Here is a 23691-nt window from a genome sequence, read left to right as displayed (position 1 = left end):
TCACTAATATGTATCTATTACAGTCATGACGTTTCTGCTCCACACAATACAATATCACTAATATTTATCTATTACAGTCATGATGTTGCTTCTCCACACAATACAATATCACTAATATTTATCTATTACAGTCATGACGTTGCTGGTCCACACAATACAATATCACTAATATTTATCTATTACAGCCATGACGTTGCTGCTCCACACAATACAACATCGCTAATATTTATCTATTACAGTCATGACGTTGCTGCTCCACACAATACAATATCACTAATATTTATCTATTACAGTCATGACGTTGCTGCTCCACACAATACAATATCACTAATATTTATCTATTACAGTCATGACGTTGCTGCTCCACACAATACAATATCACTAATATTTATCTATTACAGTCATGACGTTGCTGCTCCACACAATACAATATCACTAATATTTATCTATTACAGTCATGACATTGCTGCTCCACACAATACAATATCACTAATATTTATCTATTACAGTCATGACGTTGCTCCACACAATACAATATCGCTAATATTTATCTATTACAGTCGTGATGTTGCTACTCCACACAATACAATATTACTAATATTTATATATTACAGTCATGACGTTGCCGCCCCACACAATACAATATTACTAATATTTATATATTACAGTCATGACGTTGCCGCCCCACACAATACAATATTACTAATATTTATCTATTACAGTCATGACGTTGCTGCCCCACACAATACAATATCACTAATATTTATCTATTACAGTCATGACGTTGCTGCCCCACACAATACAATATCACTAATATTTATCTATTACAGTCATGACGTTGCTGCTCCACACAATACAATATTACTAATATTTATCTATTACTGTCATGACGTTGCTGCTCCACACAATACAATATCACTAATATTTATCTATTAGTCATGATGTTGCGGCTCCACACAATACAATATTACTAATATTTATCTATTACAGTCATGACGTTGCTGCTCCACACAATACAATATCGCTAATATTTATCTATTACAGTCATGATGTTGCTCCACACAATACAATATCACTAATATTTATCTATTACAGTCATGACGTTGCTGCCCCTATGACTCCACAGAACCAGGAAGTGTCCTGTTACATAGACTACAATGTGTCTATGCCAGCACAGAACTATTGGAGGGTGGTAAGGAATGTGTGTCTGTATGACACTCTACTCTCCAACCTCAACTTTACTAAAATTAATATATGTTTGCCCCAATCCTCCACTCCTGCCCACCTTTACTGAAATTGGCAGCTATTGTGTTTTGCCCCTCCCCACTGTTACTTAAATTGACATGATTTTTTTTGCTCCCCCTCCAACCTTTACTAAAATTGATGGCCTTTTTTTATCCACTTCTCACACCTTTGCTTAAATTGACTTGATTTTTTCCATTTCTCACACCTTTACTATAATTGACTTGTTTTCCTCAATTTCTCCCACCTTAACTTAAATTGACTTGTTTTGCTCCACTTCTCACTCCTTTCGACATATTTGGTATAAACAAATTCTCTTCCTTGTAGGAAATTGAGAATCGTGATCATGATGAAGACACCTGGCAGACAATCAAAAGTCATGTAAGATTTGTCCATACAGACACTCGACAAGCCATGAAGGTAATTATAATATGTTACTTTGTCCATACAGACACCCGACAAGCCATGAAGGTAATAATAATATGTTACTTTGTCCATACAGACACCCGACAAGCCAAGAAGGTAATAATAATGTGTTACTATGCCCACGTTGACACTTGACAAGCTATTAATTTATTGATAATATGTTACTATGTCCACACGGGCACTCGACAAGCTATGACGGTAATTATAAGAATAATATATTACTTTGTCCACATGGACACCAGACTATGACAAGCTATGACGGTAATTATAAGAATAATATACATGTATTACTTTGTCCACATGGACACCAGACTACGACAAGCTATGACAGTAATTATAAGAATAATATATTACTTTGTCCACATGGACACCAGACTACGACAAGCTATGACGGTAATTATAAGAAAAATATATTACTTTGTCCACATGGACACCAGACTACGACAAGCTATGACGATAATTATAAGAATAATATATTACTTTGTCCACATGGACACCAGACTACGACAAGCTATGACGGTAATTATAAGAATAATATATTACTTTGTCCACATGGACACCAGACTAGTCCTGAAATACTATACTGTCAATATGTCCACTAACATTATTCTATTATCATTGTATATATTTTATATGTTTGTTTCTGCCAATCAATTCCTCAGTATTTGGTGAACAATGAGGATTATGAATGTCAGTATTTGTCAGTCCTCTGTACCATGTACCAATGTTGTTTACAGGCGACTGGTAAACAACTACCAGAGTGGGGGTTCCATCAGATAGAGGTGGCGACAGACCGTGTGGTCGCACAGCCAGGCACTGTCTGGAATGTGGAGGAGCACCGCTACACCACAAGTGAGTAACTGAAGTTACACCAAGTGAGTTACTGACGTTACATCACAAGTGAGTTATTGACGTTACAACACAAGTGAGTTACTGACGTTACAACACAAGTGAGTTACTGACGTTACACCACAAGTGAGTTACTGACGTTACACCACAAGTGAGTTACTGACGTTACACCACAAGTGAGTTACTGACGTTACACCACAAGTGAGTTACTGACGTTACAACACAAGTGAGTTACTAATGTTACACCACAAGTGAGTTACTGACGTTACACCACAAGTGAGTTACTGACGTTACAACACAAGTGAGTTATTGATGTTACACCACAAGTGAGTTACTGACGTTACACCATAAGTGAGTTATTGACTTTACACCACAAGTGAGTTATTGACTTTACACCACAAGTGAGTTATTGACGTTACAACACAAGTGAGTTATTGACGTTACACCACAAGTGAGTTACTGACGTTACACCACAAGTGAGTTACTGACGTTACACCACAAGTGAGTTACTGACGTTACACCACAAGTGAGTTACTGACGTTACAACACAAGTGAGTTACTAATGTTACACCACAAGTGAGTTACTGACGTTACACCACAAGTGAGTTACTGACGTTACAACACAAGTGAGTTATTGATGTTACACCACAAGTGAGTTACTGACGTTACACCATAAGTGAGTTATTGACTTTACACCACAAGTGAGTTATTGACGTTACAACACAAGTGAGTTATTGACGTTACACCACAAGTGAGTTACTGACGTTACACCATAAGTGAGTTATTGACGTTACACCACAAGTGAGTTACTGACGTTACAACACAAGTGAGTTATTGACGTTACACCACAAGTGAGTTATTGATGTTACACCACAAGTGAGTTATTGATGTTACACCACAAGTGAGTTACTGACGTTACACCACAAGTGAGTTATTGATGACACCACAAGTGAGTTACTGACGTTACATCACAAGTGAGTTACTGACGTTACACCACAAGTGAGTTACTGACGTTACACCACAAGTGAGTTATTGATGACACCACAAGTGAGTTATTGACGTTACATCACAAGTAAGTTACTGACGTTACACCACAAGTGAGTTATTGGCGTTACAACACAAGTGAGTTATTGACGTTACACCACAAGTAAGTTATTGACGTTATACCACAAGTGAGTTACTGACGTTACACCACAAGTGAGTTATTGATGACACCACAAGTGAGTTACTGACGTTACACCACAAGTGAGTTATTGACGTTACAACACAAGTGAGTTATTGACGTTACACCACAAGTGAGTTATTGATGTTACACCACAAGTGAGTTATTGATGTTACACCACAAGTGAGTTACTGACGTTACACCACAAGTGAGTTATTGATGACACCACAAGTGAGTTATTGACGTTACATCACAAGTGAGTTACTGACGTTACACCACAAGTGAGTTACTGACGTTACACCACAAGTGAGTTATTGGCGTTACAACACAAGTGAGTTATTGACGTTACACCACAAGTGAGTTATTGACGTTACACCACAAGTGAGTTATTGACGTTATACCACAAGTGAGTTACTGACGTTACACCACAAGTGAGTTATTGATGATACCACAAGTGAGTTACTGACGTTACACCACAAGTGAGTTATTGACGTTACAACACAAGTGAGTTATTGACGTTACACCACAAGTGAGTTACTGACGTTACACCACAAGTGAGTTACTGACGTTACACCACAAGTGAGTTATTGACGTTACAACACAAGTGAGTTACTGACGTTACACCACAAGTGAGTTACTGACGTTACACCACAAGTGAGTTATTGACGTTACAACACAAGTGAGTTACTGATGTTACACCACAAGTGAGTTACTGATGTTACACCACAAGTGAGTTACTGACGTTACACCACAAGTGAGTTATTTACGTTACACCACAAGTGAGTTTCTGACGTTACACCACAAGTGAGTTACTGACGTTACACCACAAGTGAGTTACTGACGTTACACCACAAGTGAGTTACTGACATTACACCACAAGTGAGTTACTGACGTTACACCACAAGGGAGTTACTGACGTTACACCACAAGTGAGTTACTGACGTTACACCACAAGTGAGTTATTGACGTTACACCACAAGTGAGTTATTGACATTACACCACAAGTGACTTATTGACGTTACACCACAAGTGACTTATTGACGTTACACCACAAGTGAGTTATTGACGTTACACCACAAGTGAGTTACTGACGTTACACCACAAGTGAGTTACTGACATTACACCACAAGTGAGTTACTGACGTTACACCACAAGTGAGTTACTGACGTTACACCACAAGTGAGTTACTGATGTTACACCACAAGTGAGTTATTGATGTTGCACCACATATGAGTAGTGATTACCAGCTTGATATATATAAACACCAAAAGTTATTTACCGATTTAATACACAGACCCCGAGAAGGAGCAGCAGGCACGTGAGTTGGCCAATACAGAGATGATTCCTCTAAAGCCCACACACCTGTCATTTTGGACCAAGTTTTTTGAACTTCAGACAAAGATGTTCTTCTCTAGGAGTGATATAGACATGGAACACAAGTATAGTTCTGGACCGCTGGACTGGCCCTTCCTTACCAAGAACACTGCTTACTGGATGTCCTCTACATCAAATGTAAGTATGAGGGACGAGGGATTTCAAAAATATTTTTCTCACCCTGCTTCCTCACCAAGAATTTGGTTTGTTTTTGTTTAACGTCCTATTAACAGCCAGGGTCATTTAAGGACGTGCCAGGTTTGGAGGTGGAGGAAAGCCGGAGTACCCGGAGAAAAACCACCGGCCTACAGTCAGTACCTGGCAACTGCCCCACGTAGGTTTCGAACTCGCAACCCAGAGGTGGAGGGCTAGTGATAAAGTGTCGGGACACCTTAACCACTCGGCCCCAGCGGTCCCTTTCCTCACCAAGAACATGGCCCACTGAATGTCTTACATCAAACATAATTACACCTTCCTCACCAAGAAGCAGAATGGTGTGCCTGTGTCACCTGGTTAACATGTAAAGTCAGTGTGTGTGTATTGTTCTGTTGGTTTATGCAAAACCCTGTCACCAGTTACTATACCTGCACCCATCTGTCTCATTGAGATCCTAATCTTTGTATATTGCTCTATATTACAGGCCCAGATCCACCTCCTTGGGAACCCCGTCATCTGGTACTCGGCCTCACTCTCCCTCTTCATCTACATAGGACTGTTTGTTCTCTACCTCATGAGAAGACAACGAGACATATTTGATTTGACTGAAAGTGAGTTTATTACCTTTGCCTCTGGCTTTAAAGTTGAAGAATGAATGTACATAAAAAACTCTCACATGAAATGGAAATTCCTGTATAGCTCTGTATATCACATAACTATGATTTATTTTACCAATTATTGTAAAAAAGGTTTTTCCAGTCTGATATGAAATCGAAAATGACAATATTGTAACCTGATGGGTCTAGTGATATCCCTATAAAAATAACTATCTAGTGTTGTGATATCACATTTGAAACATTTGAAATGTTAAGTCATCCACATCAGCCATTCTCTTGTTTGTGTTAATATTAACATGTTATGTTAATTGAATATAAGTGTTATAAAATGGATGATTTCCTGTTACAGGTGAGTGGCACCATTTCCTGTTTATCGGGGAACTCCTCATCGGTGGATACTTCTGTCACTACCTTCCATTTTTCCTGACTGATAGAACACTTTTTATGCACAGTTATCTCCCATGTCTCATCTACAAGATTCTGTCTTTGGCAGCTGTTGTGGATCACATTTATATCATCTCTCACAGGTAAATTTGTCTCATAGATAAACACACATCACAGTTAAAATGATCTCATTTATATCATCTCTCACTGGTAAATTTGTCTCATAGATAATCGCACATCACAGTTAAAATTATCTCATTTATGTCATAAAAATTGTAGCTAAATACATATCACTTGTAAATTTACCTCATAAACACATTTCACAGGTAAATTTATCTTGTAGATAGAAACATATCACCTGTAAATTTACCTCATATCTCAGATAAACACATATATGGGCGTTGTCGTGAGTTATATGGGTGTAGTGCTGAGGTATATGGGTGTAGTCCTGAGGTATATGGGTGGTGACCTGAGGTATATGGGTGTAGTCCTGAGGTATATGGGTGTAGTCCTGAGGTATATGGGTGTATTCCTGAGGTGTATGGTTGTAGTCATGAGGTATATGGGTGTAGTGCTGAAGTATATGGGTGTAGTACTGAGGTATATGGGTGTAGTCCTGAGGTATATGGGTGGAGTACTAAGGTATATGGGTGTAGTCGTGAGGTATATGGGTGGTGTCCTGAGGTATATGGGTGTAGTCGTGAGGTATATGGGTGTAGTGCTGAAGTATATGGGTGTAGTACTGAGGTATATGGGTGTAGTCGTGAGGTATATGGGTGTAGTGCTGAAGTATATGGGTGTAGTACTGAGGTATATGGGTGTAGTCCTGAGGTATATGGGTGTAGTCCTGAGGTATATGGGTGGAGTACTAAGGTATATGGGTGTAGTCGGGAGGTATATGGGTGGTGTCCTGAGTTATATGGGTGGTGTCCTGAGGTATATGGGTGTAGTCCTGAGGTATATGGGTGTAGTCGTGAGGTATATGGGTGTAGTCCTGAGGTATATGGGTGTAGTCGTGAGGTATATGGGTGTAGTCCTGAGGTATATAGGTGTAGTCGTGAGGTATATGGGTGTAGTCGTGAGGTATATGGGTGGTGTCCTGAGGTATATGGGTGTAGTGCTGAGTTATATGGGTGTAGTGCTGAGGTATATGGGTGTAGTGCTGAGTTATATAGGTGTAGTACTGAGGTATATGGGTGTAGTGCTGAGTTATATGGGTGGTGTCCTGAGGTATATGGTTGGTGTCCTGAGGTGTATGGGTGTAGTCCTGAGGTGTATGGGTGTAGTCCTGAGGTATATGGGTGGTGTCCTGAGGTATATGGTTGTAGTCCTGAGGTATATGGGTGTAGTCCTGAGGTGTATGGGTGTAGTCCTGAGGTGTATGGCTGTAGTTCTGAGGTATATGGTTGTAGTCCTGAGCTATATGGGCGTAGTGCTGAGGTGTATGGGTGTAGTCCTGAGGTGTATGGTTGTAGTCCTGAGGTATATGGATGTAGTCCTGAGGTATATGGGTGTAGTTCTGAGGTATATTGGTGTAGTTCTGAGGTATATGGATGTAGTCCTGAGGTATATGGGTGTAGTCCTATGGTATATGGGTGTAGTCCTGAGGTATATGTTTGTAGTCCTGAGGTATATGGTTGTAGTCCTGAGGTACAATGTATATGGTTGTAGTTCTGAGGTGTATGGGCGTAGTCCTGAGGTATATGGGTGGTGTCCTGAGGTATATGGTTGTAGTCCTGAGGTATATGGGTGTAGTCCTGAGGTGTATGGGTGTAGTCCTGAGGTGTATGGCTGTAGTTCTGAGGTATATGGTTGTAGTCCTGAGCTATATGGGCGTAGTGCTGAGGTGTATGGGTGTAGTCCTGAGGTGTATGGTTGTAGTCCTGAGGTATATGGGTGTAGTCCTGAGGTATATGGGCGTAGTCATGAGGTATATGGGCGTAGTCCTGAGGTATATTGGTGTAGTTCTGAGGTATATGGATGTAGTCCTGAGGTATATGGGTGTAGTCCTATGGTATATGGGTGGATTGCTGAGGTATATGGGTGGTGTCCTGAGGTATATGGGTGGAGTTCTGAGGTATATGGGTGTAGTCCTGAGGTATATGGGTGTAGTTCTGAGGTATATGGGTGTAGTTCTGAGGTATATGGGTGTAGTCCTGAGGTATATGGGTGTAGTCCTGTGGTATATGGGTGTAGTCCTGGGGTATATGGGTGTAGTCCTGAGGTATATGGGTGTAGTCCTGAGGTATATGGGTGTAGTTCTGAGGTATATGGGTGTAGTACTGAGGTATATGGGTGTAGTGCTGTGGTATATGGGTGTAGTCCTGAGGTATATGGGTGTAGTCCTGAGGTGTATGGGCGTAGTCCTGAGGTATATGGGTGTAGTCCTGAGGTATATGGGTGTAGTCCTGAGGTATATGGGTGTAGTCCTAAAGGTATATGGGTGTAGACATCCTGAGGTATATGGGCGTAGTCCTGAGGTATATGGGCGTAGTCATGAGGTATATGGGCATAGTCCTGAGGTATATGGGTGTTGTCCTGAGGTATATGGGTGTAGTCCTGAGGTATATGGGTGTAGTCCTGAGGTATATGGGTGTAGCCCTGAGGTATATGGGTGTAGTGCTGAGGTATATGGTTGGTGTCCTGAGGTATATGGGCGTAGTGCTGAGTTATATGGGTGTAGTCCTGAGGTGTATGGGTGTAGTCCTGAGGTATATGGGTGTAGTCCTGTGGTATATGGGTGTAGTACTGAGGTATATGGGTGTAGTTCTGAGGTATATGTGTGTAGTTCTGAGGTATATGGGTGTAGTCCTGAGGTATATGGGTGTAGTTCTGAGGTATATGCGTGTAGTTCTGAGGTATATGGGTGTAGTCCTGAGGTATATGGGTGTAGTCCTGAGGTATATGGGTGGATTGCTGAGGTATATGGGTGTAATCCTGAGGTGTATGGGTGTAGTCCTGAGGTATATGGGTGTAGTCCTGAGGTATATGGGTGTAGTCCTGAGGTATATGGTTGTAGTTCTGAGGTATATGGGTGTAGTCCTGAGGTGTATGGGTGTAGTCCTGAGGTATATGGGTGTAGTCCTGAGGTATATGGGTGTAGTCCTGAGGTATATGGGCGTAGTGCTGAGGTATATGGGTGTAGTCCTGAGGTGTATGGGTGTAGTCCTGAGGTATATGGGCGTAGTGCTGAGGTATATGGGTGTAGTCCTGAGGTATATGGGTGTAGTCCTGAGGTATATGGGCGTAGTGCTGAGGTATATGGGTGTAGTCCTGAGGTATATGGGTGTAGTCCTGAGGTATATGGTTGTAGTCCTGAGGTATATGGGTGTAGTGCTGAGGTATATGGGTGTAGTCCTGTGGTATATGGGTGTTGTCCTGAGGTATATGGGTGTAGTACTGAGGTATATGGGTGTAGTGCTGAGGTATATGGGTGTAGTCCTGTGGTATATGGGTGTAATCCTGAGGTATATGGTTGTAGTCCTGAGGTGTATGGGTGTAATCCTGTGGTATATGGGTGTAGTACTGAGGTATATGGGTGTAGTCCTGAGGTATATGGGTGGTATCCTGAGGTATATGGGTGTAGTACTGAGGTATATGAGTGTAATCCTGAGGTATATGGGTGTAGTCCTGAGGTATATGGGTGTAGTCCTGAGGTATATGGGTGTAGTCCTGAGGTGTATGGGTGGATTGCTGAGGTATATGGGTGTAATCCTGAGGTATATGAGTGTAATCCTGAGGTATATGGGTGTAGTCCTGAGGTATATGGGTGTAGTCCTGAGGTATATGGGTGTAGTCCTGAGGTGTATGGGTGGATTGCTGAGGTATATGGGTGTAATCCTGAGGTATATGGGTGTAATCCTGAGGTATATGGGTGTAGTCCTGAGGTATATGGGTGTAGTCCTGTGGTATATGGTTGTAGTCCTGTGGTATATACATATATGTAGGTGTAGTACTGAGGTATATGGGTGTAGTCCTGAGGTATATGGGCGTAGTCCTGAGGTATATGGGTGTAATCCTGAGGTATATGGGTGTAATCCTGAGGTATATGGGTGTAGTCCTGAGGTATATGGGTGGTATCCTGAGGTATATGGGTGTAGTACTGAGGTATATGGGTGTAGTACTGAGGTATATGGGTGTAGTCCTGAGGTATATGGGTGGAGTTCTGAGGTATATGGGTGTAGTCCTGTGGTATATGGGTGTAGTCCTGAGGTATATGGGTGTAGTCCTGAGGTATATGGTGTAGTTCTGAGGTATATGGGTGTAGTCCTGTGGTATATGGGCGTATTTCTGAGGTATGTATTGGTGTATGTCAACATGTTATAGTTCTAGATAAAGATGTTGCTGAGCTTTATATACTGTAATCAGAGACCTGTTAGTATGAAGTGTGACCAGAAACATTTCCCATGTTTTATTGACAGATTTGTTTACGCCCCAACAATGGTGTTCAGTGTCTGTCTGGGTCTGATGTCGGCAGTGGTGTGGGCATTCTGTAAATTGGCTGTGTTCTCATATGGAAGCACCAATCTCAAACCTGAGGACATCCAGAGTCTTACTTGGAAGGACACCTGGGATTTCCTTATCCACTCTCATCCTTGATCCAAGAGCCTGTGGCAAACCATACTCAGCCGGGATCATCTGTGGAATGGGCTTTCTTTAGAACATTTTAGTTTCAAAGTCATGACACAGGACCTTTTATAACCTTGAGTCACTTAAGTATCAAAGTTATCTTTTACAAATCACATGATTTTTTTTTTACAGTGTAACTAGATATTACTGTTTCTAGTCACAGATTTTTTTTATGTTTACTTCAATACTTAAGTTTAGCTGGTCAGTGAAGATTCACCAAGAAGTCTACCTTTGTCAGTAAATACACATTGTGTACTGATGTATATATATGTTTTTTACTATATCTTTTATTTATCATGGATGCCATATTCATAATAACACCAAGCTTTAAAATTTGTATTGACATACACGACCAATAACAAATAAGTTGTCTAACTTGTCTGAGAATGATATTGACCACACTCCACTGTGATACCACACCAGGAGCTTGAGAAGTTTGTGCTTTTCTGTTACTGATATGTAATATATAACACAGATATTGTTTGAAGGTGACCTCTAAATTACTGATATGTAATATATAACAAAGATGTTGTTTGAAGGTGACCTCTAAATTACTGATATGAAATATATAACAAAGATGTTGTTTGAAGGTGACCTCTAAATTACTGATATGTAATATATAACAAAGATGTTGTTTGAAGGTGACCTCTAAATTACTGATATGTAATATATAACAAAGATGTTGTTTGAAGGTGACCTCTAAATTACTGATATGTAATACTATAACAAAGATGTTGTTTTAAGGTAACCTCTAAAACAAGCATGGAGGGATTCACTCAGAACAAATGTCTGATATATACTCAAATTTACTAGTTGATACACAATAAAGCGCCTTAATAAATGTATTTATCTGGCTTAAAGAGCTATTACTCTTATCAAACTAATCTATAACCAAGCAGTCCTCCAAACTCCTGTAATAGATTTTATGTGATGTATTACCTGGACACGCTTATAACTCCAACCATTTTATTGTTTTATATATTGTACAGCTGTTTGTAATGTTTAATTTATAAACTGAGATTTTTCTCAAAGTTTACACCCATAATTATGAATATTGTTCATTCATTTTTTCACACTTTTCCTCGCAAAAGTAATTGGATAACTTTTTTTATCAATCAATGTTTATTTACAGTTCTGCTTTAATTTCCTGTTCGCAATGTACTTCTCAGTTTTATGTGTGGAAGTATCAACAGTACAATCTATTTTTAGCCCCAGAAATACCGTCAATGTGGGAGACTGTCGATACATAGCTTACCATCAATGTGGGAGACTGTCGATACATAGCTTATCTTGTCTAGCAATACTGGTGTATGATGTCACGAGTCATTGATTAATTGATAGTGCAATATTTAGATAAATATATAAATGTGCCTTAAAATTTTCCATTATACAATATTATGTGTAAAGACGAGTATTCTGACAAAGTCAGTTTGCCCACTGACCAAGCAATTATTTTTCATGTATAGTTTATGCATAAATCAAGATACGTAAAGTGTATGCATAAGTCAAGATTGTAATCTCTTTTTGAGTGATAGTCCAACTATTCCGTAATTCCAATCAAGATAACAATGTGATCAGATCACCTTTCCACATTCCAGTTAATTAACTGTTGTTGTAGTATGTAGTAATGTATTGTTATAGTCTGAGCAGAATGATCTGTCTTGTTGAACTTTGATTAGCATATCGAATGCAGACAAGTCAATATTCTTAATATTGAAAAGGGGTGCATAGCATGTGTACATACAACAATATTTAAATGATGTACAACATACAATGAAGAATTGATGGTGAGGACTACATCACTAGACCATTTTAAGCTTGTACTTGATCACAGCCAAATTATTCGATTCAAACACCTACATTATATAAAATCTTTTAACTTACAAAAGCACAAATGGGACCGACTACTTTGTATATTCGACAAAAAGGACAACACGGTAGGTTATTCTTGTGCGATTATACGTAGTTCCTACACATCAACACGATAGGTTATTATAGTACGACTATAGTTCCATCGTATCAATACTTTTAAAAAGTTGTATTTGTATGTTAGGTGTGTGTCAGAAGTGGTGCTGACGAGTTATTAGCCTTGTGTGAAGAGTTGGCTTACATAGCCTTGTGTATTCCTACAGGAGAGACGACTGGCGCCACTCACTGACTTGTGTGAAGATTATGTAGAACATATTAATCCATTGAAACTGTCATTCATATATTGATATTTGAGTCTGTTTATTTATTTTGCATTAAAACTTTTATAACATTTTTAATTGGTTATCTTTAGGCACACCATCTGGTGGTAACGACTTTAAAAAGTCAAAATTCAAAATGGCGGTCTGTCCGCCATTTTGTTGTCCGATCAGTCTCAATTCAACAGATTATAATTTCTCTACTTCCAACACAGAACAAGTCAGAGATAAAACATTCGGAACAGAGCATTACTTATAGCTGGTGAAGACAATAATGACCGTAAACTGTACACTTCCAGTAGTCGTAATAGGAAAAGGAATGGTAATTTTGATGATACTATTCAGCTCGAGGAAATCTGATAGAGATCATTTTCCTAGAACTTAAACAATGTACAGACACAAGTACTGGCTATACATATGCAGTAGATCAGTAAAAACATTCACATAAGCTTACAAAAATACATTTTATTTTATAAAGATAAACATGATTTACAAAATGTATATAATTTGTATTATGATAGGTTTTGAACTCTAGTTCAATCTAGTGTTCTGAAGTATTCTTATTTACTGTACTGGGCTGTGAGCCGAAGACTTTGTATAATGTTCCATTATCCACTTATGTATCTGGGATTTCTCCACCTCCCTCACTGCCCGAACACTGGGTGGGTCGGCAGGATTGGCTCCCCTGAAACATCACACAAATGATCTGTCTAAATTTACATGGGTCAATGCCTGGAGTGATGCTATTGAGAATGCCTGTTATCAATAGATGTATTTTATCGTTTGAGATCATGGTTGTATGAGAAATTCAGTCAGAGTGCTTAGGCGTGAGTTGGTGGCTTACCTGAGGTCGAGGTGATGTGCTCCTCCAATGACAAGCTGGGTAACTAGGTTTGGATTGGTCGTTGTTAATACCTAAATTAAAGTGGAAAATTTGTCATATACAAAAATACTATTTACTGACATCAGGGGACACAACTCATTACTGACTACTTCTCTACAAGGGGACATAACTCATTACTGACTACTTCTCTACAAGGGGACAAAACTCATTACTGACTACTTCTCTACAAGGGGACATAACTCATTACTGACTACTTCTCTACAAGGGGACACAACTCTTTACTGACTACTTCTCCACCAGGGGACACAACTCATTACTGACACTACCTCTCCACAAGGGGACATAACTCATTACTGACTACTTCTCTACAAGGGGACACAACTCATTACTGACTACTTCTCTACAAGGGGACACACCTCATTACTGACTACTTCTCTACAAGGGGACACAACTCATTACTGACTACTTCTCTACAAGGGGACACAACTCATTACTAACTACTTCTCTACAAGGGGACACAACTCTTTACATACACTACCTCTCCACCAGGGGACACAACTCTTTACTGACACTACCTCTCCATCAGGGGACACAACTCATTACTGACTACTTCTCTACAAGGGGACACAACTCATTACTAACTACTTCTCTACAAGGGGACACAACTCTTTACATACACTACCTCTCCACCAGGGGACACAACTCTTTACTGACACTACCTTTCCATCAGGGGACACAACTCTTTACTGACACTACCTCTCCACCAGGGGACATAACTCTTTACTGACACTACCTCTCCATCAAGGGACATAACTCTTTACTGACACTACCTCTCCACCAGGGGACACAACTCATTACTGACACTACCTCTCCACCAGGGGACACAACTCTTTACTGACACTACCTCTCCATCAGGGGACACAACTCTTTACTGACACTACCTCTCCACCAGGGGACACAACTCATTACTGACACTACCTCTCCACCAGGGGACACAACTCATTACTGACACTACCTCTCCACCAGGGGACACAACTCATTACTGACACTACCTCTCCATCAGGGGACACAACTCTTTACTGACACTACCTCTCCACCAGGGGACATAACTCTTTACTGACACTACCTCTCCACCAGGGGACATAACTCTTTACTGACACTACCTTTCCAGCAGTGATATGTATTAACCTGATCACCTACCCCACCTCTCCTCCAAGGGTCAAGATCGCCATTGGAAAACACTATGTTGCTGGCTGTATTTAAATCTACAAAAAAGAATACATGTTATTACTGTAGCAAACATAATTGTTTCTAAATTACAAAATGTTCAGCATTAGCTAGGAAATCATGAAAGGGACATAATTCTCCAGGAAATCCTTGAAATAAAAAAATAAATTACAAGTTCACTTCTAATTCAGGCACTACACCGACAATGTGTACCATGTTTCATGGTAAAAAAGAGCACTACTCAAGTTAAACCTCCATCTACTGAAATGGACACCCTGACTCTGGTATATAACTTACACTCTCATCTTTGAGGAGCGTAATAAGTGATCTTTATCAAAAGAAGTAAAATTGAGTGTATGTATTATAAACGTGTAGTATATGGCCTACACCTACTCTATCGATTTATAACCTAGATTGCCGTACCCCTGCCCCAGAACTGTGTGGCAGCCCAGCTGTCTCTGGGAGTGACGTTCCACTTTTGTTGGCAGTACTCCGTCCGGATCTGTGAGGTGAAGGGAATGACGGGGAACATGTCTGTTATGTTGTTACTTCCTGCAGGTAGATGTACCTCTGTACAGGCCTGTCAATATTCAAACACTGACCTCATCACAAAGAATTAATCTCAAAACATTTCAAATAATGAGAAATTTGATTGGTAACTGTCTAATTGTTAATATCAAAAACACCAACACAGGCTAAACTACATGTACATGGCCCACTAAAAACCAACCTACCTGGTAGTCTCGGGCCCACACACACCTACCTGGTAGTCTCGGGCCCACACCCACCTACCTGGTAGTCTCGGGCCCACACACACCTACCTGGTAGTCTCGGGCCCACACACACCTACCTGGTAGTCTCGGGCCCACACCCACCTACCTGGTAGTCTCAGGCCCAAATCCACCTACCTGGTAGTCTCAGGCCCACAATCACCTACCTGGTAGTCTCAGGCCCAAATCCACCTACCTGGTAGTCTCAGGCCCAAATCCACCTACCTGGTAGTCTCAGGCCCAAATCCACCTACCTGGTAGTCTCAGGCCCAAATCCACCTACCTGGTAGTCTCAGGCCCAAATCCACCTACCTGGTAGTCTCAGGCCCAAATCCACCTACCTGGTAGTCTCAGGCCCAAACCCACCTACCTGGTAGTCTCGGGCCCACATACACATACCTGGTAGTCTCAGGCCCACAATCACCTACCTGGTAGTCTCAGGCCCACAATCACCTACCTGGTAGTCTCAGGCCCACACACCTACCTGGTAGTCTCAGGCCCAAATCCACCTACCTGGTAGTCTCAGGCCCAAATCCACCTACCTGGTAGTCTCAGGCCCAAATCCACCTACCTGGTAGTCTCAGGCCCAAACCCACCTACCTGGTAGTCTCGGGCCCACATACACATACCTGGTAGTCTCAGGCCCACACCCACCTACCTGGTAGTCTCAGGCCCACACCCACCTACCTGGTAGTCTCGGGCCCACATACACATACCTGGTAGTCTCAGGCCCACACACACCTACCTGGTAGTCCCAGGCCCACACCCACCTACCTGGTAGTCTCTGGCCCACACCCACCTACTTTGTAGTCTCAGGCCCACCCCCACCTACCTGGTAGTCTCAGGCCCACACCCACCTACCTGGTAGTCTCGGGCCCACACACACCTACCTGGTAGTCTCAGGCCCACACCCACCTACCTGGTAGTCTCAGGCCTACACCCACCTACCTGGTAGTCTCAGGCCTACACCCACCTACCTGGTAATCTCAGGCCCACACCCACCTACCTGGTAATCTCGGGGCCCACACACCTACCTGCTAGTCTAAAGCCCACACCCAGCTACCTGATAGTCTCAGGCTCACAACCCACCTACCAGTTAATCCTAGGCCCACACCCACCTACCTGGTAGTCTCAGGCCCACACCCACCTACCTGGTAGTCTCAGGCCCACACCCACCAACCAGTTAATCCTTGGCCCACACCCACCTGCCTGGTAGTCTCAGGCCTACACCCACCTACCTGGTAGTCTCGGGCCCTGTACACACCTCACCTGGTGGTCTTCGTCCAGACCAAAATACCTGGTAGTCCATACCCACACCCATCCACCTACCTGGTAATCCACTCTAACTTACCTGGTAGTCCCAGGCCCTACTGTCAGGCCCCACCCCACACCCTGTAGGATCAGCACACTCTACATACTCCTGGAAAATGTTGTGACACTTGACTGGGACAGTGTTGTACAGGATATCTGTGATAACAAGGAAATCAGTAGATATAATTGTCTTAATGGAGACATACATGATTCAAAAGAACATTATGAAAACACTGCGACTCAGAATGTAAATACTTACCTACGGCCTTGGCTAGTCCAAAGATAGCTTCTGTACTGTTAGTTATGAGCCCACATGCCACCTAAAACAGCCAACATCAATTAATATCATAATGGACAGTCATACATTCCTGATAAATATCGCAACTAGAAAAAGTAGAAATCATTTTTATAAAATATTATATAAGACCTTCTCCTTAGACTTACTGTGTGAATATTTTATGAAAACATGTTTCAGTTATTAATATCGCACAATGACAACAAAATCAGAACAATGCTCTGATCGACAGTACTAACCTTGACGGGGAAGGCAGGCAGAGCAGCAAAGGTGCTGGCCTTGTATGGGTAATCCATCATGGCTAAAACTGTGAATGCGTTTCTCACCCAACCAAGGAGGTGCTGGTATTCTTTATTGCTTGTTAACGGACTACACAAATTAAAAGTCTTGGACAACTTTTCAAGTCCTGTCAGACAGAGGATATCAAAGTATTGGAAATAGTAAATTCATTGATTTAGGAACCAGACAAAATCCAAAAACAAGTATCTTGTCAATATAAAAACCAATTAATTAATAGTAATTTTGTGATTACCAATAAAGCCTGATTTACAAGAAGAACTGGTTCTATAATTAACAAGAGGCCAAATGGGCTTGCATCACTCACCTGCTTTCATTCAATGCTTTAACTTCTTAGGTCTTTCAGTTTATCAGAAGAAGTAATTTGAATGCTTTAATAGATTTGACCCCTGTGACCTTGAATATGGGTCAAAGTAATTTCTTTTCACAAACTTTGTCATGTATCATCATGGGCACCTTTCACCCATAGCATATATGACCTTGGGGCCCTGTTACCTCTAACATGGGACAAGATCATTTTTCTTTTTTGCAAACTTTGTTGGACTTCATCCTGGGAACCTATCAGTCAATTATCTTGATTCTATGCCATTCAGGTAATAAGAAATCATTTGAATGTTTGAACAAATTTGATCGCTGGCTTCATCCCAAGAACTTTCAGCCAAATATCAAGATTCTTTGGGTTATTATGAAAAAGTTGATTAAGGAAAAAGTTGGTACAGGACAGACGGACACTGGACATTACATCACAGCACGAAAATTACTACACAGTCAACTGGTACTGTTTTGAGTCCTTGTTTGTGTTAGGGACGCTTTGTCTAGCTTAGTTTTCACAATGAAAGTTAAACAATTTTACATGTATGTAGCTAAGGAGAAACTTTACCTGTGGTACCTTGTCTGGCCAACATGTTCATTTCTATAAAAGCCTGGTGGACGCCCTCTACACAATCTCTGATTCTACCGAAGTCCTGTAAGGAGAAGCTGTATTATACACAGGGTACAACAAATCTGACAACAGTACGCACCACTGTAAACACCGTACACAAGACAACCTAAACAGGATTGTCTGTACTGGGTACCACCATCAATACTTACCAGTTTGATACTCAGATCACCTGTACTGGGTACCACCATCAATACTTACCAGTTATATACTCAGATCACCTGTACCGGGTACCACCATCAATACTTACCAGTTATATACTCAGATCACCTGTACCGGGTACCACCATCAATACTTACCAGTTATATACTCAGATCACCTGTACCGGGTACCACCATCAATACTTACCAGTTTGATACTCAGATCACCTGTACCGGGTACCACCATCAATACTTACCAGTTAGATACTCAGATCACCTGTACTGGGTACCACCATCAATACTTACCAGTTTGATACTCAGATCACCTGTATTCTCTAAGAGTTTGGTACCACCTTCAATATGTACCTGAGTTTGATACTCAGATCACCTGTACCGGGTATCACCACCAATACTTACCTGTCCTATATCAGTTTGATACTCAGATCACCATTATTTATGGACTAAAATAGTGTAACAGCTAGGGTGTTTAAAATAGCTAATGATGAACATCTTGTATGTCGAATCAGACACTAGGACAACTAGTGTTTAAAATAGCTAATGATGAACATCTTGTATGTCGAATCAGACACTAGGACAACTAGTGTTTAAAATAGCTAATGATGAACATCTTGTATGTCGAATCAGACTCTAGGACAACTATTGATTACGTCCCTCAGATCTCTACAGTAGCCTAGTTCTTGAGAAATTAACTTTAAGTGTCAAAAGCCAACGATATTAGCAGCAAGTAAGACTTTTGAATATCAAATCATGTTCAATATCTGGTATACACAGTCGTGAAAGATGATAGACTCCTGAAAAACTCAAGATGATTGCTTTAATAGTTGACTTAAGAAAAAGTGGTAATGATCTTCAACATCAAAATCTAAAATGACTGCTGGTGGCCATTTTGAATATTCCATCAGACTCAATGACATGACACACTATCATCTGTATTCCCAAATTCATGGCAAAATATAGAGAAGGACAATGCTTAATTACTCTGTTATTAACAGCTTACCTTTGTGACATCAGTGAAGAAGAAACTGCGATCAAGTTCCGGAGAAAGCAGAAAGATCGGAGCACTGGCCGCTATACTGCCTGCCACAATGTTGGGGTACTTAAACCTCATATACGCACTCAGCATCCCTCCATAACTACAACATAATATATACCCACTCATCACCCCTCCATAACTACAACATAATATATACCCACTCAGCATCCCTCTATAACTACAACATAATAAATACCCACTCAGCATCCCTCCATAACTACAACACAATATATACCAACTCAGCATCCCTCTATAACTACAACATAATATATACGCACTCAGCATCCCTCCATAACTACAACATAATATATACCAACTCAGCACCCCTCCATAACTACAACATAATAAATACCCACTCAGCATCCCTCTATAACTACAACATAATAAATACCCACTCAGCACCCCTCCATAACTACAACATAATATATACCCACTCAGCATCCCTCCGTAACTACAACACAATATATACCCACTCAGCATCCCTCTATAACTACAACATAATAAATACCCACTCAGCATCCCTCTATAACTACAACATAATAAATACCCACTCAGCACCCCTCCATAACTACAACATAATATATACCCACTCAGCATCCCTACATAACTACAACACAATATATACCCACTCAGCTTCCCTCCATAACTACAACATAATATATACCCACTCAGCATCCCTCTGTTACTACAACACAATATATACCCACTCAGCATCCCTCCATAACAACAACACAATATATACCCAGTCAGCATCCCTCTCATAACGAAAAACACAAATATATAATAACCCACTCAGCTTCCCTCCATAACTACAACACAATATATACCCACTCAGCATCCCTCCATAACTACAACACAATATATACCCACTCAGCACCCCTCTATAACTACAACACAATATATACCCACTCAGCACCCCTCTATAACTACAACACAATATATACCCACTCATCACCACTCCATAACTACAACACAATATATACCCACTCATCACCCTCCATAACTACAACATAATAAATACCCACTCATCACCCCTCTATAACTATAACACAATATATACCCACTCATCACCCCTCCATAACTACAACACAATATATACCCACTCAGCATCCCTCTGTTACTACAACACAATATATACCCACTCAGCATCCCTCTATAACTACAACACAATATATACCCACTCAGCATCCCTCTATAACTACAACATAATAAATACTCACTCATCACCCCTCTATAACTATAACACAATATATACCCACTCAGCACCCCTCCATAACTACAACATAATAAATACCCACTCAGCATCCCTCTGTTACTACAACATAATATATACCCACTCAGCATCCCTCCATAACTACAACATAATAAATACCCACTCAGCATCCCTCCATAACTACAACATAATATATACCCACTCAGCACCCCTCCATAACTACAACATAATAAATACCCACTCAGCATCCCTCCATAACTACAACATAATATATACCCACTCAGCATCCCTCCATAACTACAACATAATATATACCCACTCAGCATCCCTCTGTTACTACAACACAATATATACCCACTCAGCATCCCTCCATAACTACAACACAATATATACCCACTCAGCATCCCTCCATAACTACAACATAATATATACCCACTCAGCATCCCTCCATAACTACAACATAATATATACCCACTCAGCATCCCTCTGTTACTACAACACAATATATACCCACTCAGCTTCCCTCCATAACTACAACATAATATATACCCACTCAGCATCCCTCTGTTACTACAACACAATATATACCCACTCAGCATCCCTCCATAACTACAACACAATATATACCCACTCATCACCCCTCCATAACTACAACATAATATATACCCACTCAGCATCCCTCTGTTACTACAACACAATATATACCCACTCAGCATCCCTCCATAACTACAACACAATATATACCCACTCATCACCCCTCCATAACTACAACACAATATATACCCACTCAGCATCCCTCCATAACTACAACACAATATATGACCACTCAGCATCCCTCCATAACTACATCACAATATTAAACTATAATTTAATATGTTCTCACTTAGTATTTCTCTGTATCTTCAATGAATTATATACATGTACCAATATAATTACAAGAATCTCACAGGGCCTGAATTGCTCATATGGTTAGTTACAAAAGGCTCAAGAGGCCTGTATCACTCACCAGGTATTCAATTTTTGATTTTCTCTGTCTTTCAATTATTCAAAAGAACTTGTTTGTTTGCTTAAAACTGACTTCTGTAATTACCTTGAATATGGGTAAAGATGATGTCTTTATGTGGTATGAGAAACCTTCCAGCTAAGTATTTTGATTATAGGAGAATAAGAATAAATTCAATATTTCAACATTTGACTCCTGTGACCTTGACAATATGAGTTAAAGTCATTTCTTTTCATAAAGTTTGTCAGGCAGCATTCTAAGAACCTTCAAGCCAAATATCTGGCTTCAAGGCCTTTTAGTTAATCAGTAGGTGAATGAATATTTTAATAAGGTTGACCCTGTGACCTTGAATATGGGTCAGGATCTTTTCTTTTCACAAAGTTGACTTTGTTCGGAGCCTACCAGCAAAATATCATGATTTTATGCAAGTTGTTTAAAGGAAGAAGAGATCCCAGAGGGATCTTGGTGCCCACCATTGAATTATCTTTATTGGTTCTATGTCAGATTGGTCTTCTCTCTTTCCCTTCTTACTCTTTTTCCTCTGATAACATGAACAAGTGGAACCAACATGTGAAGTTTGAGAAACATCCCTCCATTAATTTTCCAGAAATAGCGATAACAAACTTCAATTCTCAAAATCAAAGATGGCTGCCTGTCAGCCATTCTGTTTTTCAGACCAAAAATATGAATTCAAATGACACAACATGAGACAACTTTTTAGGGAAATCTACACATGAAATTTGAGGAATATCCCTTCAGTGCTTTTACAGAAATAGCGATAACAAATTCCAATTCTCAAAATCAAAGATGGCTGCCTATCAGCCATTCTGTTTTTGCTGATCAAAAATCTAAATTCAAATGGCACAACTTGGAACAGTTTGAAGAATATCCTTCCAGTACTCAGTACTTTTAAAGAAATAATGATAACAAATGGATTGTTTACTGAAAGACGGACGACAGACGGACAACAGACGGACGACAGATGGACAATGGACCATTGATGTAGGGTGACTGGAATAGCCCACTATCGTCAGATGGTAGGCTAAAAAGGTAACCCCAGACAAATGAGGGATGGACGACATACCGATAACTAACGGAAACAGATACTGCAACACAACATAATAAGCTAATACTTGGCCCTCTGGGCTAGGTCAGGTAATAATGGCAAATTCATCTTTTCTAATTTTGTTAGTTATATCTGATAGAATTCTAACATATTACCCCTTAAGACCTTTAAATTAGGTCAAGGTCATTTAAGAAGTACACTTTATAACACCTCATCAAAGGTACTGGCCAAATATCTGTGTCCTAGGTTTTATAGAATTTGAAAAGAAGATTCTTAAATGATCTTGAACATAAGTCAATGTCATTTATATCAGGAAACTTTATACAGTATAGCACTTTAAATTCGTGAGGTCAACATATTGACGGGGGTTAAATTTCCCTGTATACTGTACAGCACTTTAAATTTGTGACCCCTATGACCTTGACAATAGGTTAATGTCATTAATAACAGGAAACTTTATTACACTCTATCCTCCAGGCAAAATATCAACACCAAGTTGCTTATAA

At 40.4% G+C, this 23691-nt stretch overlaps 2 protein-coding genes across 2 annotated transcripts in view; one reads left to right on the top strand and one right to left on the bottom strand.

The window, feature by feature from the left end:
* LOC117344612 (protein O-mannosyltransferase 1-like) overlaps positions 1 to 13101 on the top strand; it is a 28456-nt gene extending 15355 nt beyond the window's left edge. Inside the window, exons 13-19 of the mRNA XM_033907430.1 lie at positions 1096 to 1192; positions 1570 to 1662; positions 2406 to 2520; positions 4974 to 5191; positions 5694 to 5820; positions 6176 to 6353; positions 10632 to 13101. Of these exons, the coding sequence (XP_033763321.1) occupies positions 1096 to 1192; positions 1570 to 1662; positions 2406 to 2520; positions 4974 to 5191; positions 5694 to 5820; positions 6176 to 6353; positions 10632 to 10809 (1006 nt within the window). The 3' untranslated portion in view covers positions 10810 to 13101. The remainder of the gene's footprint in view (positions 1 to 1095; positions 1193 to 1569; positions 1663 to 2405; positions 2521 to 4973; positions 5192 to 5693; positions 5821 to 6175; positions 6354 to 10631) is intronic.
* Positions 13102 to 13470: 369 nt separating this feature from the next.
* The window catches only part of LOC117344579 (dipeptidyl peptidase 2-like), a 77857-nt gene continuing 67636 nt past the window's right edge, over positions 13471 to 23691 (bottom strand). Inside the window, exons 4-12 of the mRNA XM_033907373.1 lie at positions 19868 to 20003; positions 18650 to 18734; positions 17712 to 17878; positions 17437 to 17497; positions 17218 to 17333; positions 15520 to 15676; positions 15070 to 15134; positions 13870 to 13940; positions 13471 to 13710 (exon numbers count right to left, since the gene is read on the bottom strand). Of these exons, the coding sequence (XP_033763264.1) occupies positions 13590 to 13710; positions 13870 to 13940; positions 15070 to 15134; positions 15520 to 15676; positions 17218 to 17333; positions 17437 to 17497; positions 17712 to 17878; positions 18650 to 18734; positions 19868 to 20003 (979 nt within the window). The 3' untranslated portion in view covers positions 13471 to 13589. The remainder of the gene's footprint in view (positions 13711 to 13869; positions 13941 to 15069; positions 15135 to 15519; positions 15677 to 17217; positions 17334 to 17436; positions 17498 to 17711; positions 17879 to 18649; positions 18735 to 19867; positions 20004 to 23691) is intronic.

This window comes from Pecten maximus, chromosome 2 (genome assembly GCF_902652985.1).
Source record: "Pecten maximus chromosome 2, xPecMax1.1, whole genome shotgun sequence".
NCBI classification, from domain to species: Eukaryota; Metazoa; Mollusca; class Bivalvia; order Pectinida; family Pectinidae; genus Pecten; species Pecten maximus.
This window is presented reverse-complemented; position numbering and strand designations above follow the sequence as displayed.